The 24,520-nt window shown below is 43.2% G+C and overlaps 1 protein-coding gene across 1 annotated transcript; it reads left to right on the plus strand.

Annotated features, from left to right (window-relative positions):
• Nucleotides 1–159: 159 nt before the first annotated feature.
• On the plus strand, nt 160–24,022 carry DTL (denticleless E3 ubiquitin protein ligase homolog). The gene is made up of 15 exons (XM_032102941.1): nt 160–222; nt 380–505; nt 1,336–1,434; nt 1,764–1,825; nt 1,917–2,037; nt 2,514–2,579; nt 3,719–3,834; nt 4,511–4,584; nt 5,515–5,618; nt 6,567–6,671; nt 8,639–8,751; nt 12,264–12,353; nt 14,130–14,265; nt 17,998–18,860; nt 20,332–24,022. The coding sequence occupies exons 1-15, from the start codon at nt 177–179 to the stop codon at nt 20,398–20,400; spliced, it is 2,190 nt and encodes a 729-aa protein (XP_031958832.1). The 5' UTR covers nt 160–176; the 3' UTR covers nt 20,401–24,022.
• Nucleotides 24,023–24,520: the final 498 nt, after the last annotated feature.

The following is a 24,520-nucleotide window of genomic DNA, read 5'->3' on the forward strand; positions in this document are numbered from 1 at the left end:
AACCGGCGGCGGGTGCGGCCTGGAGGCCCCGCCCCCCGCCCCCTCGCCGCCCAATCACAGGAGGCGGGCGCGGCGCGGCGCGCTCGCCGCTGGCCAATGGGGGCGCGCGGCGCGCTTGGCGGGCCGGTGGTTTGGCGGGAGCTGGCGCGGCGCGCGCCGGCCGTGTTCCCGTGGCCATGCTGTGCCGCGCGCTGCTCCGCCGCGCCGCCGCCGCGCCCGCCCGTGAGTACCGCGCCTTCCCGCGAGTACCGCGCCTTCCCGCGAGTACCGCGCCTTCCCGCACACCCTCCCGGGCCCGGCCGTGCCCGGCCGCCTCGCCGCTCCTGGCCCCCGAGCCTGTGGCGTCTGGTGCGCTCACTGTCCGTCTGTCCCATTGTAGGTCCGTCCTCAGCGCTTCCCCTGCAGCATCTCTTGGAGAACTACCAGTGCAGCCAAGAAGATGACCACCTGTCTTACGGAGAAACGGGAATGCCGGTCCCTCCTTTCGGCTGCACCTTTTCTACAGGTAAAGTCACCTTCTGAAAGCCCTTTTGGGGGGCAGGGTATGGGCTCTGCTGTCAGCAGAGTTCCTTGTTTTAAAGTGAGCTGATAACAGTGCACTTGCTCCTGCACGTGATAAACATTGGCTTGTGGTGCTCCTAGATATACTGTTGGAAAGTATTCCCTCATAGAAGCAACTGCAAAGCATTTATTTTAATGTGTCTTTGTTTCGTCTGTGTCTGTTTCAAGGTATGTCCTCTTGGTGACAGCGTGAGGCTACATAGATGAAAGACTGGGCTTTGTTCAAAATACGGGAAAACTATAACAGGGTGGAGAACATTAGGTGGAAATCAGAGGTGGATGGATGTCACCAGGCAGTTAAACACAGCGTTTCCCCATGATGGGGGTAGGAGTAAGCAGTGAAGCTCCCGGATCTTCAGGGCAAAACTCTTTCATTCGTTGTACTCTAGTTTTGGCATGAGATTTTACTTTTCTCCAAGGTGGCTTCCTGCTTTTCCAACTTAGGTCGTGGAAAATGCTGGAAGCTGTAGATGATATTTACTATAGATAGAGAAAACGGTAACTAGAGGACTATTATAGCTGGTCAGAGAGGCTCAAAAGTTGCTCCTGGAGCCATTTGATTGCTCATGTATGGTCGTTCCTGAGTGGAACATCCAGAAAAAATGCTTGCCAGTATTTCTGTATTTTAACATTTAGGTTGCCGTGTAAATGCTGTTTATTCCACAGCCATATAGTTGCTGTATTCCCTATTTAAAGCATCTGTGGCCTTTCACAAAGAGCATGGGCATGATTATGTATTAGCTACATAATATAATACATTTCAATTTATTTCAGCCCCAAATTTGGAGCACGTACTGGCAGTTGCAAATGAAGAAGGGTTTGTTAGACTGTATGATACTGAAGCACAGACCACCAGCAAGCTCGTTTTTAAAGGTAAATGTTGTATAGAAGGTGATCTTCATTTGATGTGACAAGTATGGGATTCGCTGGAATCAAAGAGAGCTTTTTACAAGTTCTTAAAACATAAATTACAATTTCAGTACTTAAATCCTTCCATATACTTAGCTGAGTCTTCTTTACAAAGCAGCAGCATGCATGTGCTCTTCAAACAGCAGTAGTAGATGAATTGTTCTGTGTTGGTTTTCATCCTAAGGCAAACTGTTGACAAGATTTCTGATTTCAGTGTCTGATGTCGTTCAGTCTTCTGCAAAATATCATTCTGCGATGCACTGAACTAATCTTGGCTTTTGTTTTCTTGTTAGAATGGCGGGCTCACTCAAATGCTGTATTTGACCTTGCCTGGGTGCCAGGGGAACACAGGATTGTAAGCAGTCTTTTGCCATCTAACTTTATTTTTAATGATTTAGCAACTGTGTACAGAAAATGACTAAAACTTTTTATTTTTCCCTCTGAAGGTCACTGCTTCAGGAGACCAGACAGCCAAGGTGTGGGATGTGAGAGCTGGCGAGCTTCTTGGCATATGCAAAGGTCACCAGTGTAGCCTCAAGTCAGTTGCTTTTTCTAGATTTGAGAAAGGTAAATGTTGATATTCCCTGTTGTCTGTTTTTTTCCTCCTTCTTTCCCCTTGGCAATGTACTTTAAGGGCTCAAAAAGGGCTTTGGAAACTGACAGGTAGAAATAGCACAGGCTGACTGAGCAGTGTCCCAGCCAGTAAAGCAAAACTGTCTTTGTTGGAACTTGATGGTGTCCTGATCCTAAAATCTGCACATTTCTGATCTGGGGCAAAGATAAGATAGGATATCTACTTCCATACCTAAGTGTGTGAATATGCTTTTCATGGGCTGGTTTCTCTAGTGGGAGTGAGAAAAGAATAGCAGGAGTAAGGAAGCTAGTCAAAAAGCATGGCAAAACAATAGCCTGAGTTTTGTATTTCCAGGACTGGTATCCCAAGTGTTGGGACAGAAGGGCCAGAGGTACATAGATGGCATTGTACTGCATTCAGTTAATTAAATTAATGCTTTTGGAAACTAATAACACTCTTTTTCTCTCAGCTGTCTTCTGTACTGGAGGCAGAGATGGAAACATCATGGTTTGGGATACCAGGTGCAACAAGAAAGGTAAATAAACTTTCAGATATGTACCAAAAAAGCTTGGTGTCTCACATGAAAGTCCCGCTCAGATGGACTTGTTGGACTGACACTTTTGATTACAATATAGGCAGCAGAGGAGTCTCAGATAACTGTACTGCTTTAGTACTGTGAAAGGATGGAATGGGTATCTCTGCTATGCATAATACATTTTTCCACTTTACAGCAGTCCCAGATTTGCATCATGATACACAGGCTGGTTTGATAATTCCCTGTGTGTTGGCAAGGAGATGAGGGGGTACAGAGTGCATCCCTGTTAGGGCAGCACAAAAGCAGATGAGATGGGAGAGATTGCTTAGGTCAGAGCCATCCAGAGGGGTGAAGAAAAGCTGGGAAGGTTCCTGCCAGAGTAGGAAGGAAGGCAGAAAGTGTAGAAAAAAAGGAGTTTGTGAGTGCTGGCAGCAATGAATATATTGTGGGAACACCTGCTATAAATACGGTGTGAGCTCATTCTGCTCCTCTTTCTGTTTTCTGGAGCTTTTCCTTCTCCAGCCCCTTCCCCTTATGCCTTTTCCCAGTTCCCTGCCCTACCACATCAGTTTCTTTGCCTGAACATGTCTTGCTCTTCCATCTGTCCCAGATTTCCTGGCTTTTCCAAACAGGCAAGTGGAGGAAAAGAGTGACTCCACATAACTGAACTGGAAGGTGTAGGAAAAAAAAAAGTAGAAAAGTGCATCAATCTAGTAAAGGAGCACATTTCATAAAATAACAGACAAAAGGCTAGACAGAAAATTATAAAATAGAGTGGAAAAGCACTGGAAACCTTCCAGTGAGCACAGTTCTGCTTGGGATGAGATGGGTTGAATGCTCCGGAGCAAGATGTAAGATGTGAAAAACAGACCAAGGGGTGATGATTGCCAAAGGTAGCCTGCCTAGATCAGTTTTGCCTTTGTTGTCCATGCTGCACTGATCTCTGTAATTTTTTGCACCATGTTCTTTTCACTGGTTTTGTATTTAAGTAACAATTTTTTCTTTTCAGAATACAGTAATGACTTTAAAGGTTAGCCTCAGCCACCTTTTAGGACCAATTCCAAGCTGATGTCTGTTTTATTAAAGTGATAAAAAATTGCGGGTAAACTACTAACTGAGATGTCTTTGATTTCTTTCAGATGGCTTCTACAGACAGGTGAATCAAATCAGTGGAGCACACAACGTGGCTGACAAGCAGACTCCTTCCAAACAGAAGAAGAAGAGGCAGAACCTGAGAGGACTTGCTCCCTTGGTGGTAGGTATCTGGGGAACAAACAAAATGTGTCTTCTGAGTACAGTGTTGTTCACAGAATTCTTCCTAAGTAAATATAGTGAGAAATATGTGGCTTGTATGTGGTAAATGCTTCCATTTATCTTTGCAGAGATAGGTTTTTTTGTCATGGTCATTTGCTGTGGCTAATTTTAGACATTGTTTAGTTGCCTAACAACCCATGCATCATAAAAGCCAACTTTGGGCAAGTGCTATGTGAAAATACATTTTTTTTTTGTTTGTTTTTTGTTTTTTTTTTTTTCCAGAGAGGAAAGGAGTGGCCAGCATTCCATTTTTGAGGGGGAAGATATGAGATATCCTGTCTTTTTTTACCCCCCTAATTTGACCAAACAAATTACTGCCTTACTGGAGTAAGACTTGATCATTTTTAATATATTAAACCTTGTGATGAATGCAGCTCTCTTATCTGTGACTTGAAAGGTGTAATCTCAAACTGCTGCCCAAACACTTATCTCTCAGTGGCAATTTCACTGGTGGGAGTGTTCAAAAGATTGTTGTGTCCTAAGTGACATCTGGTGTTTCTAGGTTCTCCTGCCCGGCTAGAAGGAGGTTTTCCCTGCATTCACATGGCCTTGAACTAAGCAGCAAGATCTTGCTGACCTTAAAAGAAAATAAAGTGCTTTTTTCTTTTCTTTTTAAGGATTTCCAGCAGAGTGTAACTGTGGTGCTGCTTCAGGACGAGCATACTCTGATCTCTGCAGGAGCTGTTGATGGGTAAGGAGGGAGGATGCCTGCTTTCCTGCCTATTCTGTGTGCTCAGTGGCGTAAAAAGATACAGACGTTTTTTCTCTAAGATCAATCAGTGGCCAACAAGGCTAGAGTTACTGCTAGGTGGAATCAACAGCTACGCTGTCAGCTTACATTGGCTTTACTTCCTTGCTGGAGATTGCAGCACTGGACAAATTGTGCATATGTGGTAAACGCTCATTTTACTGTCTTAGCTATGGGGCAGAATGAGAGCAATTCTTATCTCTCTCTCTGTTCTCGTGGACCTATGAGACCACACACAGACAGACTATTGTTAGACAGCCTTTTTGGATGTGGGTGGGTGGTCAGGGCCTGGATATGTGTAGGTGTGCTTGAGAAAATGTTGCTTTGAGTTACAAAAGATTCATTCTCTTAGGTGGCAGATCTCTTGCAGCATCTTGGAGCTCAAGCAAACTGTCTTATTGATTAGCATGGAAACGACACTCTTGGACTCAATTCTTTAGCAGCTTCCATGTGGTCAGAGCCTTTCTGAGGCAGATAAGATTGACTCTCCTGCCTATGGTTCGTGACAGAGACTTGCTCCCAAAGAGCAAGGGAAAAACTGGAAGACTTGATTTTTAAAACTGCAAACTAAAACTACTTGTCCTAAGTATAAAGGCATCCTTATATTTCCTTTTACTAGTTGAAGGAAGTTGGCTTGTAGGCTCTTGTTCTGTCTTGTGTTAGTTACAGAAGGCAGTGCTGCCTCCTCACTCAAGGCCAGCAGAGGAATTGTTCTGCTTTCAACACAGCTCTGCTCTGCTTCTCAGTTGTTGTCTCTTTAGCACTGAACACTCCTCAGTCATGAGCAACCTGACTTCCTGTGCTCCTAAAAGGCTTTATCAGCATGGCAAGGGAAATTTGGAAGCTGAACACACTCGTGCTTTTCTGTTGCAGTGTGATCAAAGTGTGGGACTTGCGCAGGAACTACGCCGCCTTCCGTCAGGACCCGCTGCCCATCAGGTCTTTCTGCTACCCTGGAACCAGCACTCGCAAGCTTGGTAGGGCACTGGACATGGATTTGTTAGAGTGCAGAGTGAATTTAAGAAGTACTGCAAGTGACATTTCTTATCCTTATAGGCAATTGTTGATCACACTGGAAAACTCTGCAGGGTATTTTGATAGCCAATACCAAATTTTCAAGTTGAAGAGCAAACATCCCCAACTTTTGTATCACTGCACCAATGACGAAAACTAGCTAAAGTTTCAGCAGTCCATTTTCTTAAACAGAGATGAGGAACAGTAGAGCTCTTGATGAGGAATTTAGCTAGTCATTTTGATACATGAGTAAAATTCAGATTGAACTTCCTTTGCATTATAGCTTGCAAAGACAACAGACTGGACGGGGGTTTTGTATTTTCGCCTCTTGAAGCTGTTATCAAAAACAGTACCACACTTGTTCGTGTTTCTCTGTCTTCTTTGTGCCTTTAATGCCTTACAATGCTCTGATACAACACAGTAATTCCTGATGACTTGTCTAATCAATGTGGTAATGGTCAGCATCAGTCCCAGGAATACGAGGGAAATCCTTGAGCAGGCATTTGTGAAATAATTTGCCTGCAGGGAAAGATTTTTCTTGAACCTGAATCACTAGAAAATCAGAGGATGGTTTATTCTACAAAAGCATGGGGGTTTCTCTTTATTTTTGACCTCCACTTCTACTATTGGTTGTTCCTGTTATCTGTTTGAAACGATCAAATAAATCACTTGCCTGCTCTGAAGGTGCAATTCCTTTCTAAATACCACCCTGAATCCTCATGAGAAAATGTGGGTGTTATTCTAGAAACATTTCTTATTCAGCAAGTGCTCTGTCAAACATAGAAACTTTACCATGAAAATCTCATAGATGTTACAGACCCTTTCCAAATTTCCTTCTCTGGGCATTTCTTTGAGAATGTCTCTTTTCCAATTTTTTTTTCCTTATGAAGAACTTCTCTCTTTGTCTGTAGGATATTCTAGCCTGGTTTTGGATTCCACTGGTGCTAATCTCTTTGCTAACTGCACTGATGATAGTATCTACATGTTCAATATGACAAGTTTAAGGACCACTCCAGGTAAGCATGATATCTGTGGAACTAGCTCCAAAAAACCAGATGTTACAGAGTGTAGAAAGGCAAGTTTGTCCCTCTGACATAGAGAGACAGGGACCAAGTTCTACACTTAAGAGGAGGCCTATTCAATGCTCTTATCTCTAAAGCTATGCAGGAGAGATCCATATTTTGTGTTAAGCCATCTACATGAAATTGATAGCACAAAAACTTTTATGAGTGCAGGTACTGGTTCACCCAGACAGACTGATGGTAGTTTGCACATTAGCTCTCGTTATCCAGTGAGGAATGGCTGATATCCAGCCTGAAGCCAGTTTGAATCTTTTCCTTACTGGCAGTCACTGATTTGTCAGACTTCTAGCTATGAATCCATTAAAATGATCACCTGATAACTTCAGATATTTTAAGGTGTCTTTTAAATTTAACTTCTACCACAGTTTCTGGGAGAAAGGATCCCCAGCATATTGAGAAGTTTCAGCCTTTCGGATTCCTTCAACTCTGTGTCTGCGACCTTTACATACAAAAGATGGCCCAGAGCCTTTGGTGCACGAAGCTGCTTTGTCATAGGCCAGTGGCCACTTCCCAGAAAGTGGCAAAACTTGTTAGATGCATTCCAGCCAGACACATAATTTATTTTCCATTGCCTTTTCTCAGTGTCTCAGTTAACTGAAGTTAAATGAACAATGTGTCCTACTGTCTGCTCTTCAGGAAGGCAGTCTGGTGGGTGGGAATGCTTCCAGAGTGGAAGAGTGCTGCAAGTAGTAAATATTAATAGCTTGGTTGTTGAGGCTAACCCCGTGTGTCACCGCCGGCTGCTCTGTGGGAGTGGGCTGCCCGGCCTGTCCTCTCATAGGAGCAGGCTCTCGCCAGCGCAGCCCTCGGCCTCCTCATGGAGCTCTTGCCTCACGTGTGCAGCCGAGGCGAGCAGTCTCCATGGCTCCAGCTGCGTGGAACTCGTGTGCTGCGGCTCCTTGGAGCGCTCCCGCAGAGGGCAGCGCCTGCCCGCCCTTGTGCCGCTCTCACTGCGCCCTCACCGCGGCTGCAGCCGCTCTTATCCAGCGCTGAGGCAGCTTTAGTTCGTCAGGAAATCCTCCTGGAACAGCACTGGCTGCCTGGTTTGGGAAGGGATTCGCTGTCTGGTGGCCACTGCACTGGGAGAGCTGTGGGCAAAAAAATTCAAAGGGTGTTTTGGGGTCTCACAACTCTTCAAAAGCCACTGAAGGCAGCCACGTGTCCTGTGGGCTGTGGATTGTTTCCTTTTCGAGAGCCATTACTAAAACAGGGCTGGAGGAGAGGGTGCCAGCCCAGCCTGGGGCTACACTGGGCAACTTGTCCTTTGTGCCCCACGAGAGGACAGGACATGGTGCAGCCAAGCCCTCCAGATCCACACTCTGCTCTCATGCCAGCTGAAGGCCCTTGTGGTTAGCGGGAATGTCAGCCATTTGGGGTGATGGTTTCAAGGCTTTAGCAAACACTACCGAGGCTTTAAATACAGGAGAGCATGACTGACAAAATGCAAGTTTTGTTGATGAAATAAAGCTGCTGGCAGCTGGAACAAGGAGCAGCCAGTGCCTTTGTTGCCACCTGGGTGGAAGAAGGCCCTTGCTGTGGGACTGCCCTTGTTGATGTAGTGGCACTGGTGGTGGCACTGAGGGAGGAAGAGACAAGGAACCTGAACCAGAGTAGGGGGGCAGCCCAGGTGATGGCTGAGCCTGCCTATGTTATGGGTCAAGCTAGAGCTTTAATGAAAGTGCCGTTGCTTTCTTTGGGAAGCCTGAAGGGCTCCAGTTGAATAATAAAAACTTCCTGCTGCCAGAGCCCCAGAGCAAGGGAGCAGTGCAACCACTTTCTCCAAAGGATATGTGGCTAGGCAGGAAAAGCCTGTAAGATCAGCCCTCCTTGCACAACTGACTGCAGGGCTGTGCATTGAGTGGGGCTTTTATTTATCTTTTTATTTTGTTTTCTCTTCACAGTGGCTGTTTTCAGCGGACACCAGAATTCAACCTTTTACATTAAATCCAGCACCAGCCCAGATGACCAGTTCCTGGTCAGTGGCTCGAGTGACTGCAATGCATACGTCTGGAAGGTGAGGCAATGGGGGGAGACCCAAGCATGCAGCTTGGAGCTGCTTTTGCCTTTCATGTTCACATAGAACCCTCCTTGCTTCCCAGTCCTGCCCCAAGCAGTATGGGGTTACCTCCTGGCATGTTGTGCCTAGAGCGTGTATGTTGCTGTCAAGGCTTTATGTAATTGTTTAATGTAAAACAGAGCTAACCTCCTGCCATTGGTACGTCTCTCATCGCTGCTGCTTGTTGCAAGTGCTGTTCTTAATCTGGTTTTAATGGGCATTAAAATCCTCTTTCAGTCCTGTTGATTCAGGCAGCTATGACAAGTAGACAGTTCTCAGTTCATATTTAGCAGTGGAGCACATTAGCAGAAACCTGAAAGTTTAATTGTTTTAAAGGGCACTCTTTCCCTCCACCTCTCCCTTTTCCAGCTCCTGCCTCAGCCATAGCTTTTTCTCATGCCTAATTTACAGTAGTTAAAGCCTTTGTATTACAGCAAGGGCTCAGGCAGAGCCTTCAGCAAAATTCCAAAGCGCTGTCTGACAGCTGAGAGGCTTCGTCACTTAACATTTTGCAGTGATGTGTAGGAATTGCAAATGTCACCAAGGTAATAGCAGGCACCTCAGAATAAGGCATGCTTTGAGGTCTGTTCTCTGTGTTCCCCAAATGGGAACAGAGTAGAGTTACGGAAGTAGAATAGACAGAAACCACAGGTGACTGCCTTTTTCAGGTTTGGGATAATTTTTAGGGAATGTTGACTTGTGTATCCATTTCACAACGAATTTGAAAGTAAAATGCAGACCTCTCAGAGGAGAGGGTCAGCCTGCTGAGGTTGTGGTTTGAGCATGTAGCCTCTTTAATTTGGAGAACACTTGTAAGCAGCTGGGTTGCTCACTCAGTAGAGGCAGGAGTGTGGTAGCGTGACTACTGTGCCAAGTGGTGTAATTTTAACCTTCCTTGTGTTCCATGCAAGTTCAGCAAAAATGGCTGTGTGAACTTGAGTTGCACACTCTGCGTTCATGTTTTTTGGTACTTTCTTGGAACACAGGCTGGAACTCAGTTGAGAGTATTCGAGGATGTCATTATATCTCAAAATTTAAGCATTTAGGTACATTTAAAATGTATTAATGTACAGAAGGCTTGTGTTGCTATCGCATATGAGTGACAGATCATATTGCATATTTATAAAATAAATCATCAGACAATTACTTTTATTTTAATCCCATGGTCATATTAGAAAGTGGGACTTCCAATGAATTTGTCTCTTCCAAGATCTGTCATATTCAGAGGCTTCTTAGTTTAAATGTTGGCAGATTTGACTCTGAAACATATATATCTTTTCATGGCATGAAGACTTACTATACTGTGAAAAAAAAAGTGGTTAGATGTTGCGTGAGCAGTTAACAGGTAACATTCTAAAGACCTTAATGAAGAGCTCTTTCTGTAGCTAGAGAGGAATGAAAGGCAGAGGAAGACCTTTTCCATTTAGATGATTTCTTTGAGAAACTTTAGCATCAGTGCTAAGTTTGTGTTTGGGTGAGGAACACTGTGGATAGAAATTATTGCTGACAAGGATGCTGTTTGAGTCTGTTTTCATATGTAAGTCACTTCCAGGCAATGAATGCTTCCTTTATTGTGTTGGGTTTGGTTTTTTTTTTAAATTAGAAGTTTATTAATTAATGAAATCTCACTCTTGAACAACTGTTAAGATTATAAAAACTGAAGGGCAGAGAGGTTTTTCTCCACGAAGATGGCACCTGGGGTGCCTTCCTGGTAATTAAAAATTACTGTTTTTAGACATGTACTTCCATTGTTCTTTCAATCCTTTGATGTGGATCACTCCCAGGAAACCATATCAAGTTATGCTTTGGTCTGTCCCAGCCCTGGAATGTACGTGCTTCTGTGCCATAGGGTGCACAAAACCATGGACACCATTCTATGCTGCCTCTTGAAGATGGATGTAACAGCTGTGAGGAGAGCAACTAAAAAAAGTCTCATTTCCTAGGTTTCTCTTTTTAACCTTTCCACAATAGGCCTCACTTCCCCAACAATATCCTGCCAATTCAGGCACAAAAAGCAGCCTGTGCCGTGGCTGATCCTGACTTAACATGCACAGACTGGCCAACAGTCTTTTGCCAAACACAGTGGACACAGCCATAACTCTGCACTCTTCTTCCCTTCACAGTAATGTGAATTGGGTGTAGTTGATTTAATTTACACTGCTATAGTGTAAAACCACCATGTCCTAGAAAGAGTAATTCCCTTCTGCTGCTTTCCTTCCAGCAATCAGTGGCTACTGAACCACTGTTGTGTCTGTTATGAGTGTGTAATAGCAAGACTGCTGTTAATTGTAAGTCAAGGTGTTCTCTGCACCAAGATCTGTTGTTTATTCCCTAAATAGGGATTTAGTTTCCATGGCATTGCATGTTTTGGCAGTGAAGGGAATGCTCTGACCAAAGCATTTAGTGGATATTTAGTCAAGTGCTTGCCTCTATCATGCCATGGGAAAAAAAAAGCGTCCTGTTAAGATGAACCTGTTTGTATCAGAACAACTTAAGTTCTGAAGCTGGATATTCAGCTGCAGTTTTGCAGACTGTTGTAGATGATGTTCCACAAGAGAAAAATACGTGTAAATCAGAAGCCTTTCTTCCATCTTTGAAACCTATATGTAATGTCTACTCCTTTTCCCACATAGAGTAAAGGATCTGTTCATTCCTTTAGTCATTTATGCAAATCCCCTTGATAATGTCACATCAATGATGGTGACTCACAGCTCCAGAAAGGATTGCCTGCTGAAAGCAAGCAAAGCTTGGACAGAATCTGTGTGTGTGTGTGTTTTCTTCTTTGGGCCACTTAATTCTGGCTTCAGCTCTGTCTGTCACTTACAAGAGCTGGAGTCGAAGATAAGTAGCAATACTGTAGAACAGGAGAAAAATGTTTATGAAGAGTGTGAGAGAAATGGAGATCAGTTGAATGAATGTGGGTGATTTAGAGAGCTTTTTTATGGACTCTTAAGAGGGTGTCTGGTCCAACTGATTGGCTGGAGGAGGAACAGGCACTTGGCAGTTGCACAAATGCCAGTCCTGAAGCCAGTGAAGGTTCATCTATGGGATTTTGTTGGCAATGGTTTTGGTTTTTTAATAAAACCATTGACCTTTGATTGGGACATTGGTAAAATGGCAGCAGAAACTATTTGCCTAACCTGATGCAAAATATGACCCTCCCAACATTTAAGCATCCTACCTGGAACAGGTAGAGGTACTTTAAATGCTTGTGTCATGTTTTGGGCTGACAACTCAGGAGTCAGAATTCCCGTGTGTAGCAGGAATTGAACAAGTTTCCACGAACTTCTGCTTAGGGCTTCCTCAGTTGTTGCCCCATGATGACAGGCTGAGAGCATTTGATTTATGCATTTCATACAAGAAAGATGGGAAGTATGCTTCCCAGGTGGGCTATGGGGTCTTTTCTTAGAGATGTATATTAGCCTGTGTGCCTTCTGACTGTTTGCTTGTTTTTCTGTGGAATTTTTAAGGTTTCTGAGCCCAGCCTTCCTCCACGGATACTCCTTGGTCACTCTCAAGAAGTTACCTCCATTGCTTGGTGTCCTTCAGACTTCACTAAGGTTTGTTTTCTGTCTTTACTGTGAAACAATAGATGTGATGTGACAACATTTGCTTTTCAAAATGGCAGCAGCATTTGTTGTTTTGGGAGGAAAGTTTTAGCCAATTACTTCTAAAAATGTTCATTTAGGGGACAGTAATCCGACTGTGTCGTATGAGCACAATGTATCAGAACCTTTTTATTACTTTCAGATGATTTAGGCTGAGAAGTCCTAAGAAATTGCAAATCAGCAAAGACTTCTCCTGATAAGATCGTGATACTACCTATAAGAGACAAAAAAGTGAAATAATTTAATTAGGGCTTTCATAAACCAAAGGCTTGTTTTGTTGTTCCATACTCACATCTTCCTTTCCCCTGACCATTGATACACCTGCTAGTCTTGTACAGAGTGGCAAGAAGTTTTGAACGCCTTTTAAAAACCATATGGACCCTTTTCAAAAAACATTGTGACCTCTTTTCAAAATCTGAGCTGTTTTTACGACAAAAAGAGCCTCCAGTGATATTGGGTCAGTAATTATGCACCAGGTATCACTATAAGGAAAACAACTGAAGTAGGAAGTTTGTTCAAATGTTTGGCCTAGCTCAAAACTAGAAATAACCCTGAAAAATCCTGAACAATGTCCTAAGAGTTTCTTCCACCCCACAATATTAAAGAGGTCAGCTGCTTTTCCTGGCTTGCAAGGCGGCACCAGGGCTTCAGAAAAGCATTACAGTGTAGGAGGTTGGAAGTCCTGCAGGCAAACATGAGGAATTGTTCTAGTTTCATAAGAGGCACAATATGAGAACTGGCATTTCAGATGAAACCTGTGATCTAGAGGTAGTCCAGGATCCTGATCGTGATGTGTTGGAAATGCAGACCAATTCAGCCTTTCAAACTGTTACTGACACAGGGAAGAAATATTCAGCCATTGTTCAGATGCCAAAGTATGAAGAAAAATGGAAAATGTGGTGCTAAGACATGTCAGGAAGCTGCTTGGTGTGATTTGAGAGGCAAGGTTGCTTTCTGTAGGGACAACATTGGTGTGAAAAAGGTCAGAGTAGAGACACTTTCCCATTCAGATTGCTGTGAACTTTCACCCCAGCATTTCCTTTTTCTTTCTACTGATTCCCTGTTGAGTCACCAGCTAATCTGCCTGAACAGAGCCGTAAAATGTGGGCTAGATGGGTGCTGCTCCTTCGGTTGGTATTCCAGAGATCCTTTTGGAGCACGTGATGCTGTGGCAGGGCTCTAGACCAGTGTTCCTGGCAGAGCTGGGTTCTCTGCCAGATACTGCTGACATCTGACTCTGAAGAGATAGCACCGCTCATGCCACAGCCTTCCAATGTCACCTTCTCGGTGTGTTGCAAATGTTTGTCCCCAAGCAGAAGATGTCCTCAGCAGCAGAGGCAGATCAAGATGCAGGTGCAAAAAGGAGCATGGCTGCTTTTGTCTACCAAGGGATTGAAGTCTCAAAATGGGCCATGACCCTTGCTGAGCAGACTAGTGTCTCTTAACACAGCCATGTGACACAAATGGTTGGTGGTGACTGAGATTTCTATAGCAGAAAGACATGGATGCAGCAGCCTTGCCTGCTTTAAAGCAAATACTGCTGCCTGGTACAGTAATGAAACAGAGTTAGGTTCCTTTCATTGTTTAGTGGTCAGTCTTGTACCCCTTCAGCCAAGCTTCACCATCATTCATATTGGCATGCTGTGTTGGGTGTAGCTGCTCCAGTTCACTCACCCAGTGATCCGTAGGATGTGCCCTGGTTACTCTAACACACAAATTTATACTTAGATTGCCACATGCTCTGATGACAACACTGTGAGGATTTGGCGCTTACGACGTTGTCCTGAGGAGGAGAAATCAGTACCCAGAAAAGCCAACTTGGTGGGCTGGGTCACTCAGAAGAAACCAGAAGAACATGGAGCAGGTGAGGCCCCTGAGCTATTTTGCTCTGCAACATGGCTGCTGAATTTTGTCTTTTCTCTGTACCAGCGAAAGCCTTTGGCTTGTCTTATTAACCTTCTGGGGTTTTTCTCATATTGGGCAATAACTTATATAGCCAGACAAGCACTTCTACTTGTAAATACGTCTGCCATCAACAGGACAGGCTGGCTGAAATAGCTTACAAGTATTGGCAAAGTCTGTATGGCCAGACTGCAAAGCAAATATTCATTGACACAGCTTGTTGGGCAGCCAGATCTTCAGCGGGGTTCATCAGGGTTTGATAATTGAACAGCCAAAGGAGATGTCACCGTAGCAAAAATGCACACTTTTTCTTTCTTTATATCAAATAAGAACTGAGAGCAATAAGATCATATGCTTTTTCCAGTTTGCTGGAAAGGGCTGGCAACACATACACAGCCTTGGAACTCTGAACTGTTTGTTTCTGCCCATAGTTGAATCATGGACAAATTTCTCAGGTGCAGTTATCAGTATTGTGTCTCCTTCTTTGTCTTTAGTCAGTGGTACTGACCATATACAGCCAAATGCTCTGTAGTGAAAGTACTTTGAAAAAACATGTAGACAATTGTGATGATTATGATGTCCCAGAATTATTCATGTGTTAAGTCTAGTGAACAAATGCTGTACCTTTCTACAAAGCCTGGGCACTCAGACAAGCTGAGCAGCATGCTCTGAGCTAGCAAGCAGATGTGGGCTCTGTAGAGAAGGTAGTCACTAAGCAGGTAGTACCCTAGACCAGAACAAAGGAACCCCAATCATAATACTACTTTTAATTTGTCTGAAAACTGCATTTTGTTGCAGTAGAGTAGGTGAAAGAAGAACTGCCCCCCCCCCCCCCAAGTGAAGTAAGATGAGCTTCTCTGCAGAATAGCTCTGGAACTAAGAATACAATAGCTTCCCAGCAGCTGCTGCTGTGACTTCCTGCATTCCACCTATCTTTTCAAGCCACCCTCCAAATGAATTTCATCTTGGCTAACGCAAATAAAGGCTGAAGGTCTCCAAATCCCACTAATGGGATAGCATTACCTCTAACCTTTCGCCAGTGAGTAACAAGTCTAGCAGGAAGTTTGCAGGACAATAGGAGGGAGAGTGCCAGGTCCACTCCATAGCTGGTAATTGTTTTGCGTGTGCACACGCTCTTCCTCAGAGAGGGCTCAAAAATCCCTTACGTGTTTCAGAAAAACAGAAGTAGGCATAGGTCTAGACCAGAAACGTGAAATCTAAAGTATCTTATACACTAAAACTTTACAAGTCAGGTTTGGCAATGATACCAGAAAAAGTACTTATTTCTCCTTGCTCTTGCTGTATTAAAGCAACACAGGAGGGAAGAGGAAGTACACAGACATTGCAAACACAACAGCAGGCTTCCTGCTGACCTTGGCTCTTGAGCACAAAACACGTGCTGCTAGAATATAGGAGTTATCTGCAGAGACTGATTCAGAGCTGGCAAACAGAGTACTATTTCAGACCTGCTGGGATGAACCTAGTAGTTCCCCACCCATTTTTATGGAACAAATTGTGAGATTGAGGTATTGATTGTTGACCTATATCATCAAGTGTAGCAAGCAGAGTTTCCTTTGGCAATTACTTTTGTGGTTTCTTTAAGTTGTACTACTTTCACTGTGGTTTTGTATAACCAAATTTCTGGAGCAGGCCTGTGTGTGGACAATTTGTGATTCTTAAATCTGGAGAATGATAATACCATTCTGCAAGATTTGTGGCAGAGAAGGTAGGAAACATCCAAAATAACCTGCTTTGGTGTGATGCAGGTTGACTGCAGGTATTTGCAGTATTGTATTACATGCAATGACAGCATAAATGGAAACAGCTTTAATCTGGCTTAGTAGAAGCCTGAATAATACATGAAGCCTTAGAAAAAAAAGCCTGATCTTCTATTCTTTATCTCAAATTTGTGTTTGCTTCTTGTCATGACACTCATCCAGTTCCCAGGATAACTTTTTTTCCATTGTCCAGTGTGTCCACAGTACAACTTTCAGACTGGTTTGGGATTCAGAGTGTTCATACCCAACTAGTCATGCAATATTTCTGCTGAATGAATTTGTAATGGTCATTATGGATCAAGAATTGCTGAGGTTGCTACTTTCTTCTCCCTCTAGGAGCTCAGATTTTCGAGTGCAACTAATTTCCCAGCTGAGTTATTAGTGTCTTGTATGTGCTCATTAAACTAAAGATTATGAGAAGAAATCTTGGCAGTTACATTCTCATAGTCCACATTGAAGTAAGTTGTTATGGACTAGCATATTTTATCAGGAAAGGAGCCTTTAACTCTGTTTTGTGTGTTGAAGTTATTTGTAGTGGGATCCTTTAATATGGGGTCCTATTCAATTTTGTTCTGATGCAGCAGTACGTGTATTTTGGATACTAGATAGATAATACAGTGAAAGGAAGGATCAGAAGAGGCTTAGTATGGTACATAACCAGGCATATAGGTGCTCACTCAATATGTTGTTTGTGAGACAGCCCAGCATAGTGAAGAAGATGGCAGGTTATTCACACTAGACTTCTCACTGTTCTAATGAAGTGCTAGTGCTGAGAGCGGGGAGTTTGGATTAAAGCCCTGGTATACACCAAATGTTTAGTGCTCTCGTGCACAGGGTAACTTAAGGCACTACCTTATTTAATTGCATCAGCCTGAGTTAGGTGAATGAGAAAACAGGCATCTTGCAAACCCACTAATGTTCTCTGTTAGAGGGGGCTGGAAATTAAAAAAAAAATTAAAAATAAAAGAACCCTGTCTAATATTGCTGCAGACCAAGATCTTTGCTATGTATGATTCCCACAGTTGTTAGTGAGGTCCTTAGGCCCATACTTATGACTGCTGTTTCCTGGGTGTTCAGAACTTCTCTTTTACAAGCAGAGGCATTTATATCTTGGCTGGTAAGCTCAAAAGCCACTGTGAAATACCTGTTTGAGAATCATTTGTTTTAAAGGAATAACTTACTACAATGACAGATTTTATTTCCTTTGGAATATAAGTCCTTGTTCAGGAGGGGAAGAATTTCTCAAACTTCCCTGGGTGTGTTAAATAACTACTGTCTCAATTCTGATACAGCATTGCAGAAAGTCCTCCAGCAAAAAAGATGAGAGAATGAAAATATGTCTTTCACTGTTCTCACACTTTAAAAAAATCTTTAAAATATGCACCTAGTAATACCTGACTAGGAGCATGATTCACATGGTGGGGCATCACAGTGTAAGGCTTCCTTGGAACTGTAATTAGCTGTGGGACCTGCTTACAGTACCTTTGTCCCTCAGCTCGGTTATGCAGCTGTTAAAGATGCAGGGCAGGTGGAGATCAGCCTTTTTCCCAGGAAGCTCTCTGGACTGAACCAATGCAAAGCTCCAGCAAGGCTGGATAAACTTGGAAGATTCCGGATTTGTTTTGTCTGTTTGTTTTGGCTGTAGCTCATGTAAGAGAGCTGAAGGGATAGATGGCAGACATTACTCCAATGTACTGTATTATACTTTATCAGTGTGATACAGGATTTTATGAAGGACTTGTACTAGTTTAACTAAAATCAGAGGGATTTATACAACTTCTTAGTTCAAAAGGGTAGGTCTGAGGCACATGGTCAGCACTGATTCCTCTCCTGGTTGGAAGGGGTGTTTTTAAAAGGACTGTCCTTAGTCTGCTGTTCTGTGTTCCTCATCAGACTACTTATTTCTCCCCTCTTAGGGCGACCAGCCAGCCCACAGAACACTCCTGCCAAGGCCTTGACAGCGGGCAGCATGTGCATTTCCTCGCCACGGCCCGCTGCCTGTGCTCCCACTTACTCTGGAGACCTTCCGCTGCCAACCAACACTCCGACGGTCGCTGTCAAAACCCCGACCACCACAGCCTCCACCCCAGCCAAGCCCCCTGGAGCCAGCCCGTGTGCCTCTCCCAAACTGATCCCTTCCTCCAAAATGTCCATCAAACATTGGGTTACAAGGACTCCGTGCTCTTCTCCTCCAGAAGTGGAGAAAAAGGCTCCTTCTCCTAGAAAAGCCCTGGCAGAAGTCCCCCAGGGTCTCCTGGAAGCTGCTTGCCCTCCCAAAGTCCCACACTCACAGTTTGAAAAGCGTGCCAAGAGAAGGCTTGACTGCAGCAAGGAGGGTGATGCGGGGCAGAAGTGTCTGCAGGCCTGTAGCTGTGTCACTGAGCTGAACCATGCAGCTAAGAAATCCAAGCTGAATTTATGTCACTTGGTTCCAGACCAAAAAGCTTCTGATGAAGACTCTCTCAGCCTGGCTGACTTGGCTAACGACCATGAAAGCTCCAGCCACAGCCCAAAAGAGCCTTCCCTTTCTGGAAGCCATATTAATCCATCAGGCATTCAAACTTCCCCCCAGCTTTTCAGATCTCCACATGGGAAAGACACTGAGGTAGTAGATAAAGAGAACAGTTCTCCTGAAAGAAAAAATTGGTTGTCTGCTCTGGGAGAGAAGCTACGGACTGGCAGAGCTGGCAGCCAGAGCACATCAAACAGCCCCCTGTCATCCTGCAGTCCTGGTGCCAAAAGACAGGAGTCTGTGGCAGTGGCCACTTCGCCAAAAACTGTAAGTAGGGCAGCCAACAACATTGTCATGAAAGAAGTTATCCTTAGCTGCCTCTCTCCCCTTGTTTGTTCTCTCCTGCTCAGACACAAAGAACTACCTGATCCCTTAGACTATGGACAAAAGGGATGATTTCTGGCCTAATAAGCCAGATACATTAATGCTTTTATCTACTAATCCCCTCCACCCAGGAACAGAATTTTTATGATGTGTCCTTCATTTTCAAGGGACTTAAGGCATGCAGGAGCTCAGAGGTCTTTGCGGCTCCCAGCTGGATGTTTGAAGGATGTAGCCGTCATCTTAAATACAGCTGTACTCTGAGAGGCACAATAATGCCAACAGCTTTCCTGGCAGATCTCCTGTTTATGTGTTCACCATCACATCTGCCTGTTTATGTTACTGGAAAGCTACTTAAGCACTGGAAGAAAGAGCTAAATTCTCTGCCAGCTCAGGTAGCAAAAGAATTTGTTACCCACGTTAAAACTGTGGGGCGTTAAATAATGCCTTCAGTGGAAAACTGGCAGAAAACAAGAGCTGTGCAGGAGTCAGAGGGCAGGCTACCTACATCATGCTACTTTTGGTGTACAGGAAGCCTGGCACAGAGCTCATCCTAGGATCTGAAATGAAAGTTAAGCTTATAAAGCAGCTGAAAACGTTGGCCTGAGGGTTTAACTAGGAAATTACAATTACATTTTTTAAAACAAACCAAACTTGTCTCTGAAACTGGACTCCCAGTGTCTTTGACTGAGTCTTATTTCAGTAAATGTTAGGTAAATTTTCAATCATCAAATTTTAGTTGTACTCTCAATTGAATATCGGATGCAAGAAGTTGTTGCCATCATAGAGGCTTCTTTCATTTACCTGTTTTCATCGCTTCCAACACTTCTATCAGATATGACGTGGGCAAGCCATCACTCCTTAAGTTATTCATAGCAGCTGTACTTTTCATGTCATGACTGTACCAAGAAATCGTGGCTATAGGAAACCTACAGCTACTTGTGACTACTTGTGCTTCATGCTGTACGTGTTTAAACACCAGAGAGATTTGCCCTGGAGAGAGATTACTATAGAACAATTATCTTTTCTGCCCAGTATGCTCTGGTTCAGATTTTGGGATGCTCCTGTGTTGTTCTCATAGCCTGAGGAGATGCCAGGAATACCCAACAGCATTCCTTGATTTTACTGTATCTTGGAAATCTGCAGCTCTCTTACCTGCTGTAGGGAAGCTGAAACTGCAGCTGGAGTGCATTTCTCGTGGCAGTGGGACAACCCGAGGATTTAGACAGCATCTCCTGTAGGTACTAAGCCTCCTATCTGTGAGACAGATAGTTATAAAGAGCCTTTCATTTACTCTCTTAGTTGGGAAGCCGAGCAAACTGGAACGATGATGGAGGGGAGACTTTGAGACTCCTGCAGCATATGAACTGTTAACCTAGAAGTGTTTCATGTTGGTTTTGGTTTTATTTCTTGCTAGGCTTCAGCCACTTCCGTTTCCATGAGGAAGATCTGCACATACTTCCACAGGAAGCCACAGAGTGACTGAAGCAGCGTGCAGTGGTTGCACCTGAGGGGTGTTGACACCAAGGTATCAGGACCAGACCTAACAATGCCAACAACGATGCACCAGGATTACACAATTTGTTGTCAGAACTTCACAGACTTGAGGTTTTAGTCTTCCTGTTTTTAAAGTTGTTAACAGTTGAAGTCAGCTGAGTGTGTAAAATATACACAATACTTACTCATGGTCTCTTTCTGACTTAGGGTATGTATTTTCTTATAAACAAGGTGGTTTTTACGTGGCAACTGTTCTAGTCCAAAGACAGCAACAGCTCTGCTGTGTATTGTTGACAGGCACATATAGCTTGTTAGTGTATGTTACTAATCTGCTGTTCAAATCTGCCTCTACTTAAGAGTAGTGTGTAAATCATTACACTCTCCTGAATGTGTGTACAGAAACTTACTGGAGGAACAGCTGAGCCTCTTCATGCCAAATGGCATTTCTGCAGTTACTCCTCTAGCAGTGCAATGACTGCCTGCTTCCAGCAGGGAAGTTAGCAATGTGTTAATTAAATATAAAAAGCTTTTAAATACCCCATGTCCATCTGATGGTGACTATGATGTAAGAAGAGACAAAGTATAATCAAGTACGTAATGCCTGTACTCCCCTTGCCATCCCCTTTCTTCTCCGCTCTGGAAACTACTGTGTTTATCTACTTAGCTGCCTCTTGAACCATCAGCACTACAGCTCTTGAGACCAAAAGTTTACCACTTCTATGAAATAAAATACTGGCGAGGTGTGTTAGAAGAATTACTTTGGTCTATCCTAAATAGGCATCCCCTAGCAGCCCATTGCCAGTCAGCCCTTACAGGTTCAGCCTGTAGCAAAGGCATTAGTAACTGCTTATAACATACCTGCATAACACTTTTATAATACAGTAGTTACAAAATGATACCTTATAAACTGGGAGAGAGGCAACTGACATTTTAGAAAGCACTTGAGAGCGTTTACGTATTAATTTTAAACGCTTTGCCATTGTTAGTCATCCCTGGTGCTGATAGAACATGGTCACTGAAATGAGATCACTGTCCTGCTAGCTAATGACACTAATTTCTCAGCCAAGCTTTCCCCAGGATCTTCTAGTAGAAGTAGGATCTTCTGTTAGAAGAGCCTCATCTTAGGTTGGAGCATTTACTCTGTTTTCTGGTGTAATAGTTCCTGTGAACTTCAAAACCAAACCCTCTGAATCCCTAGTAAGTTTCTCTACTGCAGAAGAATTGAGGTATTTGAAGGGGATAGGATCCCACTAACTTATGTTTTCTATCCTAAATTTTAACACCTACTTCAGAGTAACATTGGAAAGCAAGGTAGCCGAAAGGGATTAGAAGGAAACATGCTGGTCTGTATTTTATGTGGTAGATTGTATTTTGCAAGGAAATAAATTACTTGAGATAAAATGGCTTTTGTGAAAGGTCTGTTACAGCTACAAAGCAAAAGTAGATGTGTAGTGTGCTTTTTAAAAAAAGAGTAGTTACTATCATGTTGCATCTTTTAGCAGAAGCACTCGGGTACGAATAGGGGCCAGAGCAGCTTTCTCTTGTTTACTGAATTACAGGCCATCATCCTATGAAAGGCAATGTAGTGCTTCAGGCATATTTTTATAATTCTTCTTAAAAAAAATTGTTTTTTAAAAAGTGATTATCTGAATAGATCTAGTACCTTAGGCAAAACAGGAATATAAAAAAACCTGCTTGCTTAATTTTAACCTACTTCTGGATATTGAAGTAGATGGAAGTAGTAGAAACATAACCTAAAATAAGTAGGTTTGGGATTTAATTCAGTCTTAATAATTATAGTGGCTGTGTGGGGTACAACCTGCCTTGCCTACAACCAGATTTTCATGCAGGATTCTTCCATGCAGTTTGTAAAAAACATTGCAGAATAAAGAAATCTGAACCCTATTGAAATACATGAGAGTCATCAGACACTTCAACAATAGGATTTCATCTTTCTCCACTCTTCCACAATATTTTCCTCCTCCAGAAATGTTCTGCAGCCAAACCATTATCTCCTATATCTTGTAAATGACTACCTAGAGATGATATACACTTATGGGTTACCACTTGGATGAATAATATTCTGTGGCCATGTGAGATTTTCTTCTTTCAGATGGTACTTGTTTAGTGGAACAACTTGCTTTATGGACCACCAGGCATTAATTTTTTCATCTGAAGCTCATATCAACCTGGTTCAGAGTCTAGGAGAACTAAATAAAACGTATTTTTTTATGTCCAACTGCCTTGACCTTACTGTGATAAAATCAAAATTGCAAAAGCACAGAAAAATTGCTGATACAAATCCTATGTCGGGGTTCAGAGTACCCAGTACTGCCTTTACCTGAGAAGCTTGATAAAATAAGCATCCAGAGAGCTTCTTTGTATTGTTTTTGGCCAGCAAGCTATACCTCTGAATTTTCTTTCCTATACCTCTGAATTTTCTTTCTTTCTAAAGGATTTACAGAAACTCTGACCTTCATGTTTTACAATCAAATTAAGCCTTTTAAGGTATTATTCCCAAATCCTACATATGTATGTAAATCCCACCTTAAGTATCTTACAGGTTTTTCCATGCAGATGATAGTGCTTCCTGATGTCTTGTCTCTGTCCTCGGTGTTCACCCTCTAACTGCCAAGTGGGATTTGGAACTGACCACAGCAGTTTCTGATGGTGCTGCATCCAAGAGCTGTTGCTGCTGCTCTGTTGGAAGTTGTGCCTCTCCCTGCTCAGCTCTGAGCAGCCAACCAGTATGGATTAAGGGCAGCTTGACAGCGACTGGGGCTAACCCTGCTCGGCAAAACTGAGCAGGCACTCCCAGGATCTGTACACATGCATGGTCAGCAAGCCTGGGCAAGCATTTCTGCTGGGAACAGCACTCACTTCACAGTCCCTTGGGGAAGCTAACCACCAAGAAAACCTAAAATTTAATTGCCTCAGTTCCCTGCCTCAGCAGATAGTTGTAGACCAAAACCGTGGAGGGGACTGATGTGAGCGTGTGGGGACAACATTGCCACCAAGGGGACTGTGCTGTCTAACTACCTCTTGATGTGTAGAGCTGGCCACTTCTTGCTGGTCAGGGAGTGCTTGAGTCTTCCTCTGGCATGGTTGTTTCTGCAGCCACTGAACATGGCTGAAATCTCCAGTATGGTGAGTGTCCACACCACCTTGTAAACTGAGGTGACAGAAGAATGCACTACTGTGGCATTGAAAAATGTTCTAGTTGCTCTCTGTATGTGGTATATAATTTCTTAAGTTCTGTTTAGAAATAGATGCTTTTCAGCCAGGGATTTGCCAAAAGCATTTGGTAGCTGGGTATTCAAGGGTTTGTGTGTGGCTCTTTTAAAGAAGCTCCTCAAGGTCAAATATTAAGAGTTTTTCATCACCAATATTTATTTGCCAGTAAATGGGAAATGGTGTTCATCTTCAGGTCCACTAAAATCAAATTTCATTCTTTACCTCCTGAAGCTGACCTAAACAGTTTTCCAAGTGGAAATTACTACCCTCTGTCTCTACACAGAACACAGAACCCAATGGTTCATGTTTTTCCCTCTCTCTGATTTATGTATGGCCCAGTGTACAATAAATAAAATACATCCTGCTACTATACAGCATCCATGTGTTGTCCTTCAAAGAACAGCTTAACCCAAAACAAACTGCTCTTCATCTGCACTGCGCAAAATGCCAAATACAATGCAAAGCATGGATGAGGGGAAAGCAAATATGAAAAAGTCCATATGTAATTTAAAATTACTTAAACATTTCATGTCAATTGTTTTATAGAATAATGCGGAGTTGATACGAGGATAGCATGAACCCAGAAGGGAAAAAGCAAAATTATACTCGATGATAACCTTTCAATTTTAAGCCTCAGTCTGAATTACATATTTTTTTAATCAGAATAACCAACTTTCCATCTTAATTTGTGCATTATGGAAAAATTCCAGGGACTAGAAGTACAGCAGAAAGACACATTGCTCCAGTCTTGTGCAGCTAGACAAAGACTCAAAGATCAGAAAGCGTTATGTCTAATGAAGTCTGAATACCCCATCTTAATTTTTCAATATGGTATTTTTAACTCTGCTGAAGCTACAGCAGTTCTTATTTTTGAA

The sequence above is a fragment of the Corvus moneduloides genome, chromosome 3, assembly GCF_009650955.1.
Source record: "Corvus moneduloides isolate bCorMon1 chromosome 3, bCorMon1.pri, whole genome shotgun sequence".
NCBI lineage: Eukaryota > Metazoa > Chordata > Aves > Passeriformes > Corvidae > Corvus > Corvus moneduloides.

Bases quoted from the DNA above. Each gene is read 5' to 3' on its own strand.
- DTL (XM_032102941.1), top strand. From the start codon at position 177: ATGCTGTGCCGCGCGCTGCTCCGCCGCGCCGCCGCCGCGCCCGCCC. The intron at 506-1,335 runs GTAAAGTCACCT...AATTTATTTCAG, and splicing joins CGGCTGCACCTTTTCTACAG to CCCCAAATTTGGAGCACGTA. The intron at 2,580-3,718 runs GTAAATAAACTT...GATTTCTTTCAG, and splicing joins TACCAGGTGCAACAAGAAAG to ATGGCTTCTACAGACAGGTG.